Consider the following 15872-nt stretch of genomic DNA (forward strand, 5'->3'; position numbering starts at 1 on the left):
AGGCTAGTTGCATGTATTAAATGTAAACACAGTTCTTAAAATAACTAAGCAATAGCTACTATGACCTAATAAAATTTGATTAACCAACAATACTAACAATGTAAAGAAACATAAAAAAATAATTAAGAGCATCTTTGTATTTTTGCCACTTCCCTTAAAATGTACTAACAATTTTTAATAGAAACAAAAAATTTAATATCTGAGCACCCAAGTAAAATGGCTTTCTTGCCTTAAGAATATGTGTTCTCAAGGAATTATGAAGCCGTAAGATAATACAGTACATAAAAAAACAGAACAGACACATAGACAGTATGGAAGCTGACCTTAAATGTAATATCAGATTACTGGACACTGGTGGATCCAGGGATGGAGCTACAGGACAAGTGCTCCCCATAGGTTAAAGTAACCAGATTTGAAAAATAAAATAAATAATGGAAATAACAAGCTTTTCATGACACCAATAACCTGACCGGCACCATGTACAGTATATACAGATATAACCTCACAACACTATATACTCCATACTGTTGGTGGTATAGGTGTTGGTGGCAGTGACAGGCAAGTGTCTGTCACTGCTCTCTTCGAGCAGTACTCTCTAGTGATTGTAGTTTCTCCAGCAGTGGAGAATACAGAGAGAACAAAGCAGTGACATGCAGCTGCAATGCGCATTGCTTGTAATTATCACTTGTCCAATACCTATACGTCTAACAGTATGGGGTATTTGGTCTTGTGAAGTAATATCTGTATATTATATATATGGTGCAAGTCAATGGTGAGGGGTGTTAAGTATTTTAAGATTAGATCTCTAATGCCTGGACATAGTTGTAGTCAGGGGAACATCATTTTTAAAACTATAATTATTACATGATTCTTGTTTTGTTTCTTTCAAATTTAGGGAAATGTAAGGTCTACCCTTGTTATCAAAGCAGCTTGTCTATGTCAACATAGATCCTGTGTGTTTTAAGACACTGGCAGTTGTTTACAGGTCGCAATGACTTTACCTGTGCAATAGATGAAAATAACAACTAATGATAAATTGTTATGACATTTTAATGCTAAATCAGTATATTTTATTTCCTTGCAATTGATGCTGATATTGTAATTTAAACAAATTGCATTAACATGTGAAAGTAATCTCTTAACAACCAGCACATTGATAAGTAATGTGATCTATATTTTGACAACTGTATAATACATTATAATGTAAGAGGTAAATACGGCATATATTTCTTTGAAAACACTATTTAAATTCAGTCTTTACAATTTTGTTTTAATTCGGATTAATTAAAACAGAAAGAGAAAGTAAGCAAGAAAGAGGGGAAGAAAGATATTAAAGTACAGATATTTTCATTCCATTATATGAATATACATAGTACTGCATATTCATATATACATATATATGAATATAGATAAATACATTTTGTTATTTTACATGTATTTAGCCTCCTCCCAACCTCCCCCAAACAGCTGCTATTTTATATAATGCTTAGTAATAGTGTGGAGTAGTGTAGGCGTTAATGGGTATGATAGTGGTTAGTGTTTGGCAAGTGTAGTGTAGTGTTGTGTAGTTGTTAAGGGAAGGATGTGTCCTGCTCAGATTATATTTTGATACAGTCTGATTACATTAGACATTGATTACAGTCTGGTGGGCCAGCTAATAGAATGTTGTCAGTTAACACAGAGTAGCCCTCATTAATCTTGGGAACAACAAGACTTGTGTGCCCCAGGTCTGCTTGAGATTAAGGCCCCCAGAATGTATAGATGTGATCCATATAATATTCAATTTTTATTTGGGGAAAAATTGGTGATAAATCACCGTCTATGCAGTATGGGAAGAGAAAACATAAAATAACATGCAGATCATGTGTATTTATGTATTTGCAGCACCTGGCAAATAATTACAGATTCAGCCGGAGTGCATGGATCCTTTGGAATAATAATATATCAAAAACCAAAAAGGTTATGGTGGGGAAATAATTGCGAATTTAAACCCCTTCCACCTGAAGTCTGTGGATAGTTAATACAACGTTAAACAAAAATCTGCACACCAGTCAAGCCATAAGACTTGCTTTTCTCACAGAAAAGGTAATATCTGTATATTATGTACCTGGTCAAAGTCAATGGTGAGGGGTGTTAAGTATTTTAAGGTTATATCTATTTTCCGTGGGAAAAGCAAGTCTTATGGCTTGACTGGTATGCAGATTTGTGTTTAACATTGTATTAACGATATATATAATAATAGCAGCATATGGGAGTATCTAGTATAGTTTTTGACTTGGTTTTATAAAAGCTCATTCCTTTAAAATACTGTTAATGTAATAAAAAAGAGAGGTATTACTGGATATATTTCCTTGTTTTGAATCTGTATCACTTTACTGGTACAATTACACCAAGATATATATATGTATATGTCTATAGACATGTCTAGATAGATAGATAGATAGATAGATGCACACACACTGTATAACATACCCTCCAAACCCCCATAATTTCAGTGCCATTTCTTTAAGTAACATGTTATTCACCCTTACTGGGTGTCAGATGTTTTAGCCTGTAAATGCTGAACAGTATTAGAATCATTATATTATATTTAAAGGTGAAATCTGATTAGATAATTTGTTTTTGAGTACTATAGTCCATATCCTCAAACACGGATCAATAATTGTCTATGATATCCTTTACTGTGAATGATACTCTCTTTACATTCATATACACAATTTCAATGCACAATAGTATATCTAGCAAGTTTCATCAAAGCAGACTGAACTGTATCACATTGCAAAGCTTAATTTGTCACACAACAAAACAGTCACTCTGTAACAAGACTATAGCCTACCGTCAAAAGAAAGAGCAAATAAAAAAAAAATCTAATCATTGAAGTAGCAGCAGCATCAACATGCTAAATACCATTGGTAATCAATGTACCCTAACCAAAAACATGATTTTGTTCTTATACATTTCTGATGATTCAGAAGCATTTGGTTAGCATTAATTTTCCAGAGCACACTTACAAAAGCAATGTTGTTAAAACAGGGCTCACACTGCATTCAGAAAGTCTTAAATCACCTGGTTTTTACTTAAAGTACCCCTTGTATCTCGCAAATTGCATGTCCTATGCATGGCAAATCACTTACGATTCTAAGAAAACAGAAATTCCATTAGATACCAGGTTGTATTTTGCACCATATTTGGCAAACGAGCCATCCAATAGATAAGGCATTTCAGTTTATATGAACAGTTTAGACCAACTAATATTTTTGCTTGACTAAAACATGATCAATTTTCACTTTTTACATATAATAATATTTTGAAAGCAGTAGTAGTGTTTTAAACACAGTGCACAATAATAAAATTATTGGTTTACACAAGTGGACGCATGAAGGGCTAGAAGTGCAACAAACCTGAATTCAAATTAATTGATACAAATCATGTTGTACAGAAGCCATATTAAAGGGAGCCCTTTTACATAAAGTCATTGACGATGCAACAAAGAGATCATCGTGGAGTGTTCAATAAAGCACAATTACTGTAGATTTCAGTTCTAAAGTCATAGATGACGCAGCATTCACATAAGTTGCCATTGAGAAATTGAAACTCCAACATGCAGCCTTTGTTGGTGTCTTCATACATTTTCACATATTTTTAGTTTCTGTATGGGCACATCCATTCTTCAGTCTGAATAAAGTGACCATATTTAAGGTAATTCCAGGGCTTATCTTTTGGCAGGATGTCGACATTGATACAAGGGTTTTAATTTTCAGGGTCATAATGGACAATGCTTGCTACCAGATAGCAGCCAAAGCAGAACAAATTGGATGCCTATCATGGACCAAAGTGAAGGAGCCAGTCCAGAGACCCCACCACAGTCACTATCATCTTCCTGCACATAAAAAGAAATATAAGTGGATTTAGTTTAAGTATTCCTTTCAAACGACAGAATCAATATGAGTTAGGTCACTTCCTCCAAAATATGTTTGCTTTCTTTGGTAGGATGACATTTTTATACTTAGTCTAAACAAAAAACAACATTTAATATATAATTAACTAAATATCATTTTAAAATATAATCTTATAAAAATCAACAAGAGCAAATATTTAGTAATATCAGTGTACAAATCTGTATTGTATGTGTAATTGGTTAATATTTAGATTTAAACATCAGTTTCCTCTCCGTTGAACCAAGCCACTGACTGCCAAACGAACCGAGGATGCACTTTATGTAATCAATCAGGGTCCTTTAGAAGCAATCTGTGAATTACACATTTATTTTCTGTAACCTTACATGGTCTTGAGCTAGATGTTTTTATTGACATGAGTAAATATTCATCAAAATGAGGCTTCCAAATTCTTATTCCATTCACACAACAAACATATCTCCACCTCAGAGGGGAAATAATAGCATTATTCAAATATATTCTGAGTCAATAGAAACCATTGTCTGAAAACCTATTTATAAACAGCACAATATATAGGACACAAGTTAACACTTTAGACTGGAAGAAAGGAGATTTAGTGTAAGGCGAAAGTAAGGAATTTTTACAGTAACAACAATAATGATGTGGATCTTCTGCTTGAAGAGGCAGTTTTATCAGAATGTATATAGATGTTTACATAGTAACTGGACTAATACTTGTAAAACATAATATTCAGGGTAAAATTTTTAATATGTGGGGTAACAGCTTCTTGATCCAAAGAGAGATTTAACTGCCATTCTGAGGTCAATAGGTTTTGCCCCCAAAACTGTGTTTTTTGCTTTCTTTTGGATCAACAACAAAAGCAAATGTGAGAATAGCTGAACTTGATGGACGCATGTCTCTTTTCAGCCTATGTAACTATGTAAAATGTAGCAAACATAAAGTAAATAAAATAAAGACAGCATATATAGCAAATGAAATAAGGAAATATACACAGACATTCCTTATTTAGAGCAAGGGACACGCAAGTACATCTCCAAATGGGCTAGTAGGCTACAACTTAATTTGTTCACTATACCATTATGTTTTCATTAACAACATAGAACAAAGATTAAATAAATATATTTTAATTATTTTTGGTTGCAATATTAATATCAAAAGTCTGTCATCTGCCTTGAATAAGAATTTTGTGATCTGTACTCAATTAGCCTGATAAAAAACTATACTGGAAGGTTTCAAAATGTTGATTATTACAACAAACTGAAAACTGATTTTGTTTTAATTCAAGACTAGAGTCAGTTAATAACTAAATTATATACTTGTATATCCCTGTGCTATTATCCCTGTGTTATTCTTGGTTATTATTTATGCTATTTGGACAGCAATTTTTATTTAGTTTAGATATTTATAGTACAATATTTAATGGGATACAATTTCATAGGATTTACAATACTTTTAAATCAAATTTGTCATAACATTTTTACTCATCATGTAAACATGCAAATTGTCAGAACTTATTTTGACAAACCCCAGTTTTTTGACAGCAAGTAAAAGATATGATTTATTTATGTTTTTATTATTCAAAAATCTTTATTAGTTTACTCCAAATGGTTTAATCCAATTCAATATTAGAGCAACTAAATATAGAAAAATTGATTATGAATTAAGTAATCTATTCCATGTCTCCATCTAGTGGTTTATAAATACATAAATCAATTATGAATTTTATTGATCATAAATCATATTTAAATATAATGGTTTTGATAAGATAATTATATATCTCAGATTGCTTGTTTGCCAATGTTAGACTTTTTGAAACGTTTGTGTACTTTGTAGAAAATAAAACATAAAAACTTGCTCCCCCTCATTTATACTCAAAGAATGATTACCAACTTGTACAGATTGCATCTCAAACTGTGCCCCACCCCTGGTGATTTTGCTGAACTACAATTATACTTTATTCTTAAGCCATCTATTTAATTTAAAGATCATGGGCATTATAGGTTAAGGACATCTGGGGGACCAGAGTTTGAGATTCATGTTGTAGAGGAATTATTATCTTTGTCAGTAGCCATAAGTCACTCATTTAATGCTAGTAACTGCGCTGAAAATAACAGCCACACTCACAATTTAAAAAAATAAAGGACGTTTTGATAGGTGATACCCATTTTACAGTCAGGAAGGGGTGGAGTGAATGAGTTCTACCATTTCAATGTTAGTATTTTAATGATTTGAAAAGATTAAAATAAAAAATATTTTTTTTAGAAATATGTTATTTAAATGTATTTACTTTATGTGGACATTATGCTAAATGCAGATATTTTTTTTTAATTCTGTGCCATTTTCAGTAAACTATACTGCTAGTAATATATTCAGGGTACTTACAATTACCTATAATAAGGCTATTTTACCATTTTTATTAATACATTTTTTTTATCACACCTACTGTATGTGAGAAAAGTGTATTTTTGCATTTATACCACAATTGTAGGCTCTGTGTGAAATATTGCAAACTATAGGATACTGTATAATAATACTTTTCATTCTCACAATACTTATATCAATGATGAACCAATACATGGAAAATAAAATATTGTACATTTTAATTTGTAATTTTCATTTTGTCTAAAAAAATAAATATCTACACAAAATTACTGTTTTGTTATATATGTGGATAATAGCTATGCATCATTTGTTTTAAATGAACAGTATGCTAATATTTTTAAAACACAAAGTTCTAGATAGTGAAGGGGCTAATTCACCACAAACATAAATGGTCTATCCAAGTGCTTAATGTACTGCACATACAATGCTTGTTAACTTATTTAAAGTTTAAATTATCATTATAAAACTTTACAGTCACTATTTGTTCTTGGTTGGTATGCTTTCAGATATATCCACTTACACAAGTGGTCATTGTAATGACAGCTTTAGAGATCCAGTTGCAAATACCAGATTAGAGTTTATGCTGGAGTTAAAGGGACACTATAGTCACCAAAACAAGTACAGCTTATTGGATTTGTTCTGGTGAGTAGAATCATTACCTTCAGGCTTTTTGCTGTAAACACTGTATTTTCAGAGAAAATGCAGTGTTTACATTATAGCCTAGTGTATACTTCACTGGCCACTCTCCTGATGGCTGTTTCGAGATCCTTCCTGGGTCATGGTTGCCTAAAATGCATCCAAACATTCAGTGTCTCCTCCCTCTGCATGCATACACTGAACTATGAGGAGATGCTGATTGGTCAGGACTGTGTTTGAATTGTGCTGGCTCTGCCCCTGATCTGCCTCTGTCAATCTCATCCAATCCTATGGGGAAGCATTGTGATTGGATCAGGCTATCACTTCTGATGATGTCAACAGGCAGTGGGCAGGTCAAAAGGAAACCGTGACAAAACCAGCAGCTTCAGGCTTGAATACAAGCAAATTTACTATATTTAGGGAGGCATGAGGGGACCAGGGTGGCGAGATGGTGGTTTTAACCCTATAGGGTCAGGAATACATGTTTGTGTTCCTGACCATATAGTGCTCCTTTAAATGAGAATTGACACATCTACAATATATACAGGTAGATTATTCAGTGCTTAATCTATAAAGGATCAACCCACAGTGAAAGGTGTTAATATCTTTAGTTGGAAACTAATCAATGCAACATCAGAAGTGGAAGGTGACCTAGCCATTGAGTGTTCACCCGATCACCTGTTATGATCAAGCAGCACACAACCATTTAGCTTTCATTACTAAAAATCAGACAGTGATCCATATCATATTCTTCTGTATCATGGAGAAAATGTTAGAATCGGATCACTTGGACAAAAAAAGAGGCCTTTATCCTAGCCGAAATTGTCCTTTATAAGCCAAAATGCTCCCGTGTTTTGTTTGATTTCCTAACTTGGAGTAACCTTGTGTATACATGTGTACCTTGTATATACTTTACTTTGTATTTCATTTCTGTATTGCTATAACACACTTTTTAGGAACACCATTCCATCAATAGTGATGGTAATAGATAATTCCATTTTATACTATAAGTCTCTGCATTTTTTTTTGTACAAGTGTAACCACTATAGTATAAAACCATCTAATTTCTTGTCATCTTTTTGTAATTATTAGCACCAAGCCCAAATATACCTATGTCAAATTACAGAATATAAATGACAGAATCAATGAACTGAGTATACTGAGTAAGAAGAGCCACGAACCACAGCATAATTCGATACAAAAATTCACAACCTCATCACAGACATTGAGCTAGCAAACCAGGTACTATGAAACATGAAATAAAAATAGAAAATAAAAGCTGCGCCAGTAGAAGGGTATAAACAATAAAAATAGTCCAAAATAGGGGTAAAATATCAAGTAAAGTCTTAGCTTAATAGATCTTCTTTAGACAGATGGTCTGTATAATGTTGGATGGAGAACGGTATCCTTGTTATCCTTCCTCAGGTGAGTCCAATATCATGAAAGATAAAACAAATGACCAAAAATAGTGTGATAAATTCACTAAAGTGAGAAAAATATAAAAGAGTAGTAAAGCACTCACATTTGGTAGAGCTATAGCTAGCTCTAGTATGGATCGCGTACAGCGGTTTAGATCCCCGCTTGTAGGATATACTGCAGCTTTGTCTTTTTCTTCAACGGAGAAGTGTCACTCAAAGAAAATAAAAACACAACCAATAGTGTTCTCTGTGATAAAATAATATGGAAATAAAACAAATAAAATAGTACTCACAAGGATGGAGCAGGCTTACTGCTCCTTGATGATAGCGTAGGTGGAATAATCCCCACCAAGGATTGCTTGGAGTTCCGAAGTAAAAAATGCCAGGTAAAAAGTAAATAAAATGTGTATAAAGATTAATGGCACAAACGTAAAAAGTGACCAAAAAATCTTTAATATATAAAATACACAATTTAAAAGTCCATAAACGCGTTTCGCCTACAATGGCTTTATCAATATGGAATAAAAGTTTTTATTCCATATTGATAAAGCCATTGTAGGCGAAACGCGTTTATGGACTTTTAAATTGTGTATTTTATATATTAAAGATTTTTTGGTCACTTTTTACGTTTGTGCCATTAATCTTTATACACATTTTATTTACTTTTTACCTGGCATTTTTTACTTCGGAACTCCAAGCAATCCTTGGTGGGGATTATTCCACCTACGCTATCATCAAGGAGCAGTAAGCCTGCTCCATCCTTGTGAGTACTATTTTATTTGTTTTATTTCCATATTATTTTATCACAGAGAACACTATTGGTTGTGTTTTTATTTTCTTTGAGTGACACTTCTCCGTTGAAGAAAAAGACAAAGCTGCAGTATATCCTACAAGCGGGGATCTAAACCGCTGTACGCGATCCATACTAGAGCTAGCTATAGCTCTACCAAATGTGAGTGCTTTACTACTCTTTTATATTTTTCTCACTTTAGTGAATTTATCACACTATTTTTGGTCATTTGTTTTATCTTTCATGATATTGGACTCACCTGAGGAAGGATAACAAGGATACCGTTCTCCATCCAACATTATACAGACCATCTGTCTAAAGAAGATCTATTAAGCTAAGACTTTACTTGATATTTTACCCCTATTTTGGACTATTTTTATTGTTTATACCCTTCTACTGGCGCAGCTTTTATTTTCTATTTTTATTTCATTGTGTTTTAAGGGTTTTGAGGGATTCCCTTTTAAGTTGCTGCCTTGCCCTGGTTTTAGCGCTAACCCCGTATTTCTTTTTTACTATGAAACATGACTCACAACAGGGAATATCAAATCTCTGAATATGGTGTCCTCAGGGACATGCGCTCTACACAAATACACATAGAAACTGCTATTCTAAAGTAGATATTTAATGTAACTTCTTCCCTACTAAGTGAAAGAAAAAAGAAAAGAAAAAGAAAAGAAAGAACTGACCCTCAACACCATATGAATACTTGCAGTAAAATGAAGATAGGAGCTGACATCATGGTTGAGGCACGACTCGTTGTGCATAAAGGCTCATCCTATTTATTACAGGCAAAGTAGCAAGTAGAAGAAAAGAAAGGAAACACAAACAGAAACACACAAGATGAGATTTCATGCAGTTGGTGAGCAATTAGAAGAGTTCAAGTGAATTCATGAAAAGAGGACAAGAAAGTTACATCACAACCAAAAGAAACAAAAGCAAAGAATTCCACTTTCACCAGAACAGAAATGTTTCACCATTGATTAGAACACCATGCTAATGCAGTGGGAAAATTCTACTTTCACACAACAATATATAGAAAATACCAAATATATTTTAAAATGTGTGCATTTGAATTTTATTTTGAGCCTTTTCAATAAGTAATGTATACTGAAATTAGGGATGTGCATGGGCAAAAAATTCAATTCGGAAATTTGGGTAAGTAAAAAATATTCAGCACTTCTGAAATTTGGGACTTCGTCAATTCAGGACTTCTGCACTTCTGCACTTCGGAAATTTGGGACTTCGGCAAATTTGGGACTTCATCAATTCGGACATTCCTAAGCATCCCTCTCTTACCACCAGAACCACTTACACATCTGTAGGGCTTCCTAACCCCTAACCCTATCCCTACCCCTATCCCTACCCCATACCAACTCAACCACTTACACATATAGAGTTAGGGATAGGGGTAGAGGTAGGGTTAGGGTTAGGGGCAGGGTTAGATGCCTGGACTGCCACCACAACCACTTACACATCTATAGGGCTCCCAGTGCCAGGAATTAGCTTATTGGTCTAGATTCCTGTTATCATTCACATAGTTTTCCCTCCCTCTCTTGTTTTGCCACTTTTCAGAAATACAAAGCACTTCGGCACTTTGGAAATTCAGCAATTCGGAAGCATCCGAATGTCCGAATTACCAAAATTTGTTCGAATTTACATTCGGAACAAAACTAATTGCACATGTCTAACTGAAATAACACAAACAAGATAACATCTAAGCTTTATGTCAAGACTTGTACTTTTCTAAACAAATTGTGACTGTTGACTCTGTTTGTAAACATGTATTGTGTCACATTTGCCCGTATGCATGATTTCCCATGTGAACACATGTAGTTACCATCCCATTTGATTCAGTGGAAACTCAAGACATCTCTGATAGCACTTACTACTACAGCTACTAGTTCCTACTGTAGCCTGCATCACCAATGGAAGATATGGCTACACTGAGAATCTAATCTGCACAAACACATAATCCAATGTCAGGGGGTTTTATGTTTGATTGTGTTATTTACATGGCAAATTGAGTACTAAAATCCACCCTGATTATAGCATTTCCGAATAACAATGCTATGATGCTTGTAATAGGAAGTCATTGTTGTGTGGAAGAAAATTTCCAGGAAAGGCTCATTCATTAACCTTTAAATTTATGTTGGCCTCGGAACACAATTTAAATAAACAAAAAACTGAAATTAGTATAGGGCATGCAGCTGGTGACAGAGATGTGTGAAACATTCATTCAGCATGACCCTACTGATTGTTGAATATTTACTGCAGGTAAAAATGTGCAAATATTAGCAAAACAAAGTACATAGAACAAGAATACAATTAGGAAACAATAAAATTTAAATTAGATGATATGAAAGGGTCACTTTAAGCACTTTAACAACTTAATTTTATTGAAGTTGTTATAGTGCCTGCAACCCTGCCCCCCTGAAACTTAAAATTAAACTAATTAGAAGGTTTGGGATTACGGCTTCAAGCCACGCCTCCAAGCCCTCTGGGTATGAGAGCTGGGAATCTTACTTCCTGAATATCATACCGTAACACTATGTGATGTCACAGATGAATACACAATGCTCTCATTTTCAGTCATAGAAAATCATTGTATTCAATTATTCTCTATGGAGGAATCATAGGCACATTGCGGCGAGGGATTCGAGAAGCATTGGATAGATCTATCATCCTAGAGGCGTTGAAATCCAAGGAGGAGGTTACTGAAGCGCCAAGCGAATTTGTTTATTTTATTATTTTTGTTTTTTATTTTTGTGTTTGGGGAAATTATAATGGACTGTAGCATTAGGAGTACAGATACTTTTCCTTATGCTACAGTGCACCTTTAAAGCCTTAGAATATTATTTATGTAATCTATCTGCATCATAAAAATATTTTTGCTGTAATACTGTGCATCTCTATTCCATTTACTGTTACAGTTAAGGATGGCTTGACTTGAGGAATCCATTGACTCAAAAACTTACCATAATATCTTGGTCAAAGCAGACATCTGGCCCCTTTCTGTATCTTGGCATCTGAGCAAGCAGGCATGGGTCTGGTCCGTTAGCTTAAAGTGACAGTTAGGGATAATTTATTTTAAATACTTTGAGCTATTAAAAAAATGTGAACACACAGAAATTTATTTTGGATAATTAAATCTAGAATGATATCTGGCAATAGACATAATGCCTCATCATCGGTGTCCATGTTCTACAAAAAGTTAATAAAAGATCATAGATTTTAACATAAACTCAGAAAATTAAGATATTTTTATCCCACCCTATGAAAACATTTGTATGATTTACAATAATTATTTAATTTAATATGAAATATTAAAGATATCAGCTATTAACTATTATATTAGCAATTTATTAGGTATTAGCTAAACATCAGCCTATTTAGAGAGTCCGTAAATATGATTTCTTATGCTCAGGTATGTACGCATAGCTAAAAACATAAATCACACAGTTTCCAATTTAGTCAACAGTATAAATTCAAGTCAAAGTTTTCATCATGGTGATGTCATCATGGAGGAGTGGAAGAGGACTCCAGTGGCAACCTGTTAAGCGCTGGTGAACTCCATGCCCATGAGGGTTAAGGCCGTGCTGGAAAATAATGGTGGCCACACAAAATATTGACACTTTGGGCCCAATTTGAACATTTTTACTTAGGGGTGTACTCACTTTTGTTGCCAATGGTTTAGACATTAATGGCTGTGTGTTGTGTTGAGTTATTTTGAGGGGACAGCACATTTACACTGTTATACAGGCTGTACACTTACTACCTTACATTGTAGCAGAGTGTCATTACTTCAGTGTTGTCACAGGAAAATATATAATAAAATATTTACAAAAATGTGAGGGGTGTACTTACTTTTGTGAGATACTGTATATCTCATCAGTGTCAGGGATGGGTAATTTTACTTTTATATGTAAATATCATAACATTAACAGGAGAGCTGTATTGCCCCATTATGAAATGTCCTACTAACTATCTAATTATATAGAGTATAATCAAAGCAATACAAGCTGTGTTTCTTTGTAGTTCAATATGCTCTCCTCCTTTTTATACTTCTATGTAGGTTTTATTAAAACATTTGATAACAAAATAAATTCTGTCACATGCTTTCCATATGAATAAAAAAGACATAATAAAATGGATACAACGCTGCTCTGCTTGTATTAGAGGTGGTTTAGTACAAGCCTCACACGATGCTTTACTGTCAACAATTATAAATAATAAATTGGTGTTCAAAAGCTTTTCAACATGGTAAATTCTGAAAGAAAACAAAAAAAATATAAATCAGACAATAATTAAATTAGCTCAGCACGCTTTCACAACATAGACTCAAAGAGCTTAGAACACAATTTTATGATATCAGGTGACATGTAGAAGCTATTAAACTCAGAATGATGAGAGATAGAGTTGACCCGTAAATCTGAGACATCAACAAACTACAGATGGTGGAATAACAAATCTGTAGCATTACACACAAAAAATAGGTTAATAGTAAAAGTTATCTGTAGATACATGATCGTTTGTTTGATAAAACTATATGTAGCTCCACTTAGGGTATTTTGACATTAGTGTTGCAAATGTATACTTGCTGACTCTGTATCTGCATGCATCTACTGGGTAGCCCCATTCTAACCATCCTACTTCCCATAAATGACTAATCAAAAGTTGCTAGGAATAGAAGTCTACAGGCATCACAATGTAGAGTGAAAAACAAAAAATATTTATTCATTCTGGATCAAATAATGTTGTATTTTATATATTTTTTTTATTTATTTTATTTTTATTTTGCATTTTCAAAAGAAGTGTTACATGTCGTAAACAATTGGTACATAATGAGATAAACATTGTATTGAACAAAGATTTTACAAAGTTGAAGTTAACAGTAGTCTAATGATTCCATTCGATGAGGTTGAAATCTTTCATATAAAGTACAAGTTAGCATTACATAACGTCATACATGTAATAAAACATTGTGTGATTGTGTCGCTATAAACGGTTGTCGTCTTGTCAGTATCCCTTCTGTGTTTAAGTGAGTGTGCTCGTGTGATTGTTTGTTCCTCTCACTAATGCGTATTAATACTAACACTTTAGATATGGTTTAAAAGTTATGATTTAAAAGGTATGTGTCTCAAGGTTCCCACAATGTTTTACATAACTGTGCTTTACCCAGAGTAGACATCCTTAATTCTTCCATTCTATGAATACCATCTATCCTCATGAACCATTCTCTCCTTGATAGTCGTTTAATATTTTTCCAGAGCCCTGTTATTACTAATTTAGCTGCGGTAAGAAGGTAAAGCATTAGGGTATTTCGGAACTTGTGCAAAGATACAGGGATGCAGTAAAAAAGGAGTGATTTGGGTGTAACTGGAATGGGTGTGTCACTGATTATTCCCGTGATCTTCGCCACTTCTTTCCAGAACCCTGCTACTCTGCCGCAGGACCACCACATGTGTTGGTAGGTGCCTTGTTCTTGCAAACATCTCCAACATAGCGGTGAATTATTAGTGCTATATTTGTTGGCATCTACGGGAGTGATATACCATTGGGAAAGAAATTTAAAGTTTGGTTCTTGTAATATTATACTAGAATGTGACTTCATCATTTTGATGAAGATTATGGGCCATTGTTTCTCTTCTATTGAGGTTGAGAACCATTGTTGTTTTTTATAGTATAGCAGGGGAGGGTGCTGTTTGTACACTCTTGTATCAATTGATAACACTTAGATACTATTTTGGTTTTTGGCGGGATAGCGCAAAGCTTTTCAAATTGAGTTTCGTCTCTAGGCTTCCAGCTTAAAAGTTCCTCTTTATTCAGGAATTTATGTATTATGTTTCAGCTGATGGTATTGGAAAGTTTGAATCAGTGTTGGGTGATTTGTGCCCGTGAGATCTGTCAGGGGTAAAAGTCCCTCCTTGGTAACTAAGTCCTTTATTGTTACGATTCTGTTCTTAGATTTAGGTATGATCTTGCTCATTTAGTTGCTCCAATGGCCATCTCTTTTTGTATTTGTATTTACTTTGTATCACACAGCCTGGTTACAATGCTGCTGCCCATCCCATGTGTTCCCTATTAAGGGTTAATAAGTATAGGGGTGTATATAAAAAATACCCCTTTCTGTCTCATTAGAGATATCTTTGCCAGAAGCTCAAGGAAGCAGGCTGAAGGGTCAGTGTTAGGACCCGCTTAGGGGGGTCTGCCTTGACGTTGGCAGGCGGGCATTCCCTCCAATGGCCATTGGAGCAACTAAATGACCTCCATTTGTCTAAATATACATAGGGATTAAGGAGAAAGCACAGGTAACATTTTCTTTTCTTTGGTTTTTACTATATATTGGGGCTGATGTGTATTGTAGTCCTTGCTGCTGGCCCAGCAGTGATGGGACTAAGCGCAGGACTTCAATTTTTGTATTTGTATTTACTTTGTATCACACAGCCTGGTTACAATGCTGCTGCCCATCCCATGTGTTCCCTATTAAGGGTTAATAAGTATAGGGGTGTATATAAAAAATACCCCTTTCTGTCTCATTAGAGATATCTTTGCCAGAAGCTCAAGGAAGCAGGCTGAAGGGTCAGTGTTAGGACCCGCTTAGGGGGGTCTGCCTTGACGTTGGCAGGCGGGCATTCCCTCCAATGGCCATTGGAGCAACTAAATGACCTCCATTTGTCTAAATATACATAGGGATTAAGGAGAAAGCACAGGTAACATTTTCTTTTCTTT

At 34.3% G+C, this 15872-nt stretch overlaps 1 protein-coding gene across 6 annotated transcripts in view; it reads right to left on the reverse strand.

The window, feature by feature from the left end:
- Positions 1–1322: 1322 nt before the first annotated feature.
- CACNA2D1 (calcium voltage-gated channel auxiliary subunit alpha2delta 1) overlaps positions 1323–15872 on the reverse strand; it is a 699121-nt gene continuing 684571 nt past the window's right edge. For 5 of the 6 annotated variants that reach the window (XM_063448181.1, XM_063448183.1, XM_063448182.1 and 2 more), the window contains 3 exons: positions 13298–13410; positions 12119–12201; positions 1323–3880 (listed from right to left, as the gene is read on the reverse strand). In XM_063448181.1, coding sequence (XP_063304251.1) covers positions 3764–3880; positions 12119–12201; positions 13298–13410 — 313 coding nt within the window. In that variant the 3' untranslated portion in view covers positions 1323–3763. Of the gene's footprint in view, positions 3881–9829; positions 9919–12118; positions 12202–13297; positions 13411–15872 lie in introns of all 6 variants that reach the window. The other variant, XM_063448180.1, reaches the window with a different exon arrangement.

The sequence above is a fragment of the Pelobates fuscus genome, chromosome 3, assembly GCF_036172605.1.
Source record: "Pelobates fuscus isolate aPelFus1 chromosome 3, aPelFus1.pri, whole genome shotgun sequence".
Lineage (NCBI taxonomy): Eukaryota > Metazoa > Chordata > Amphibia > Anura > Pelobatidae > Pelobates > Pelobates fuscus.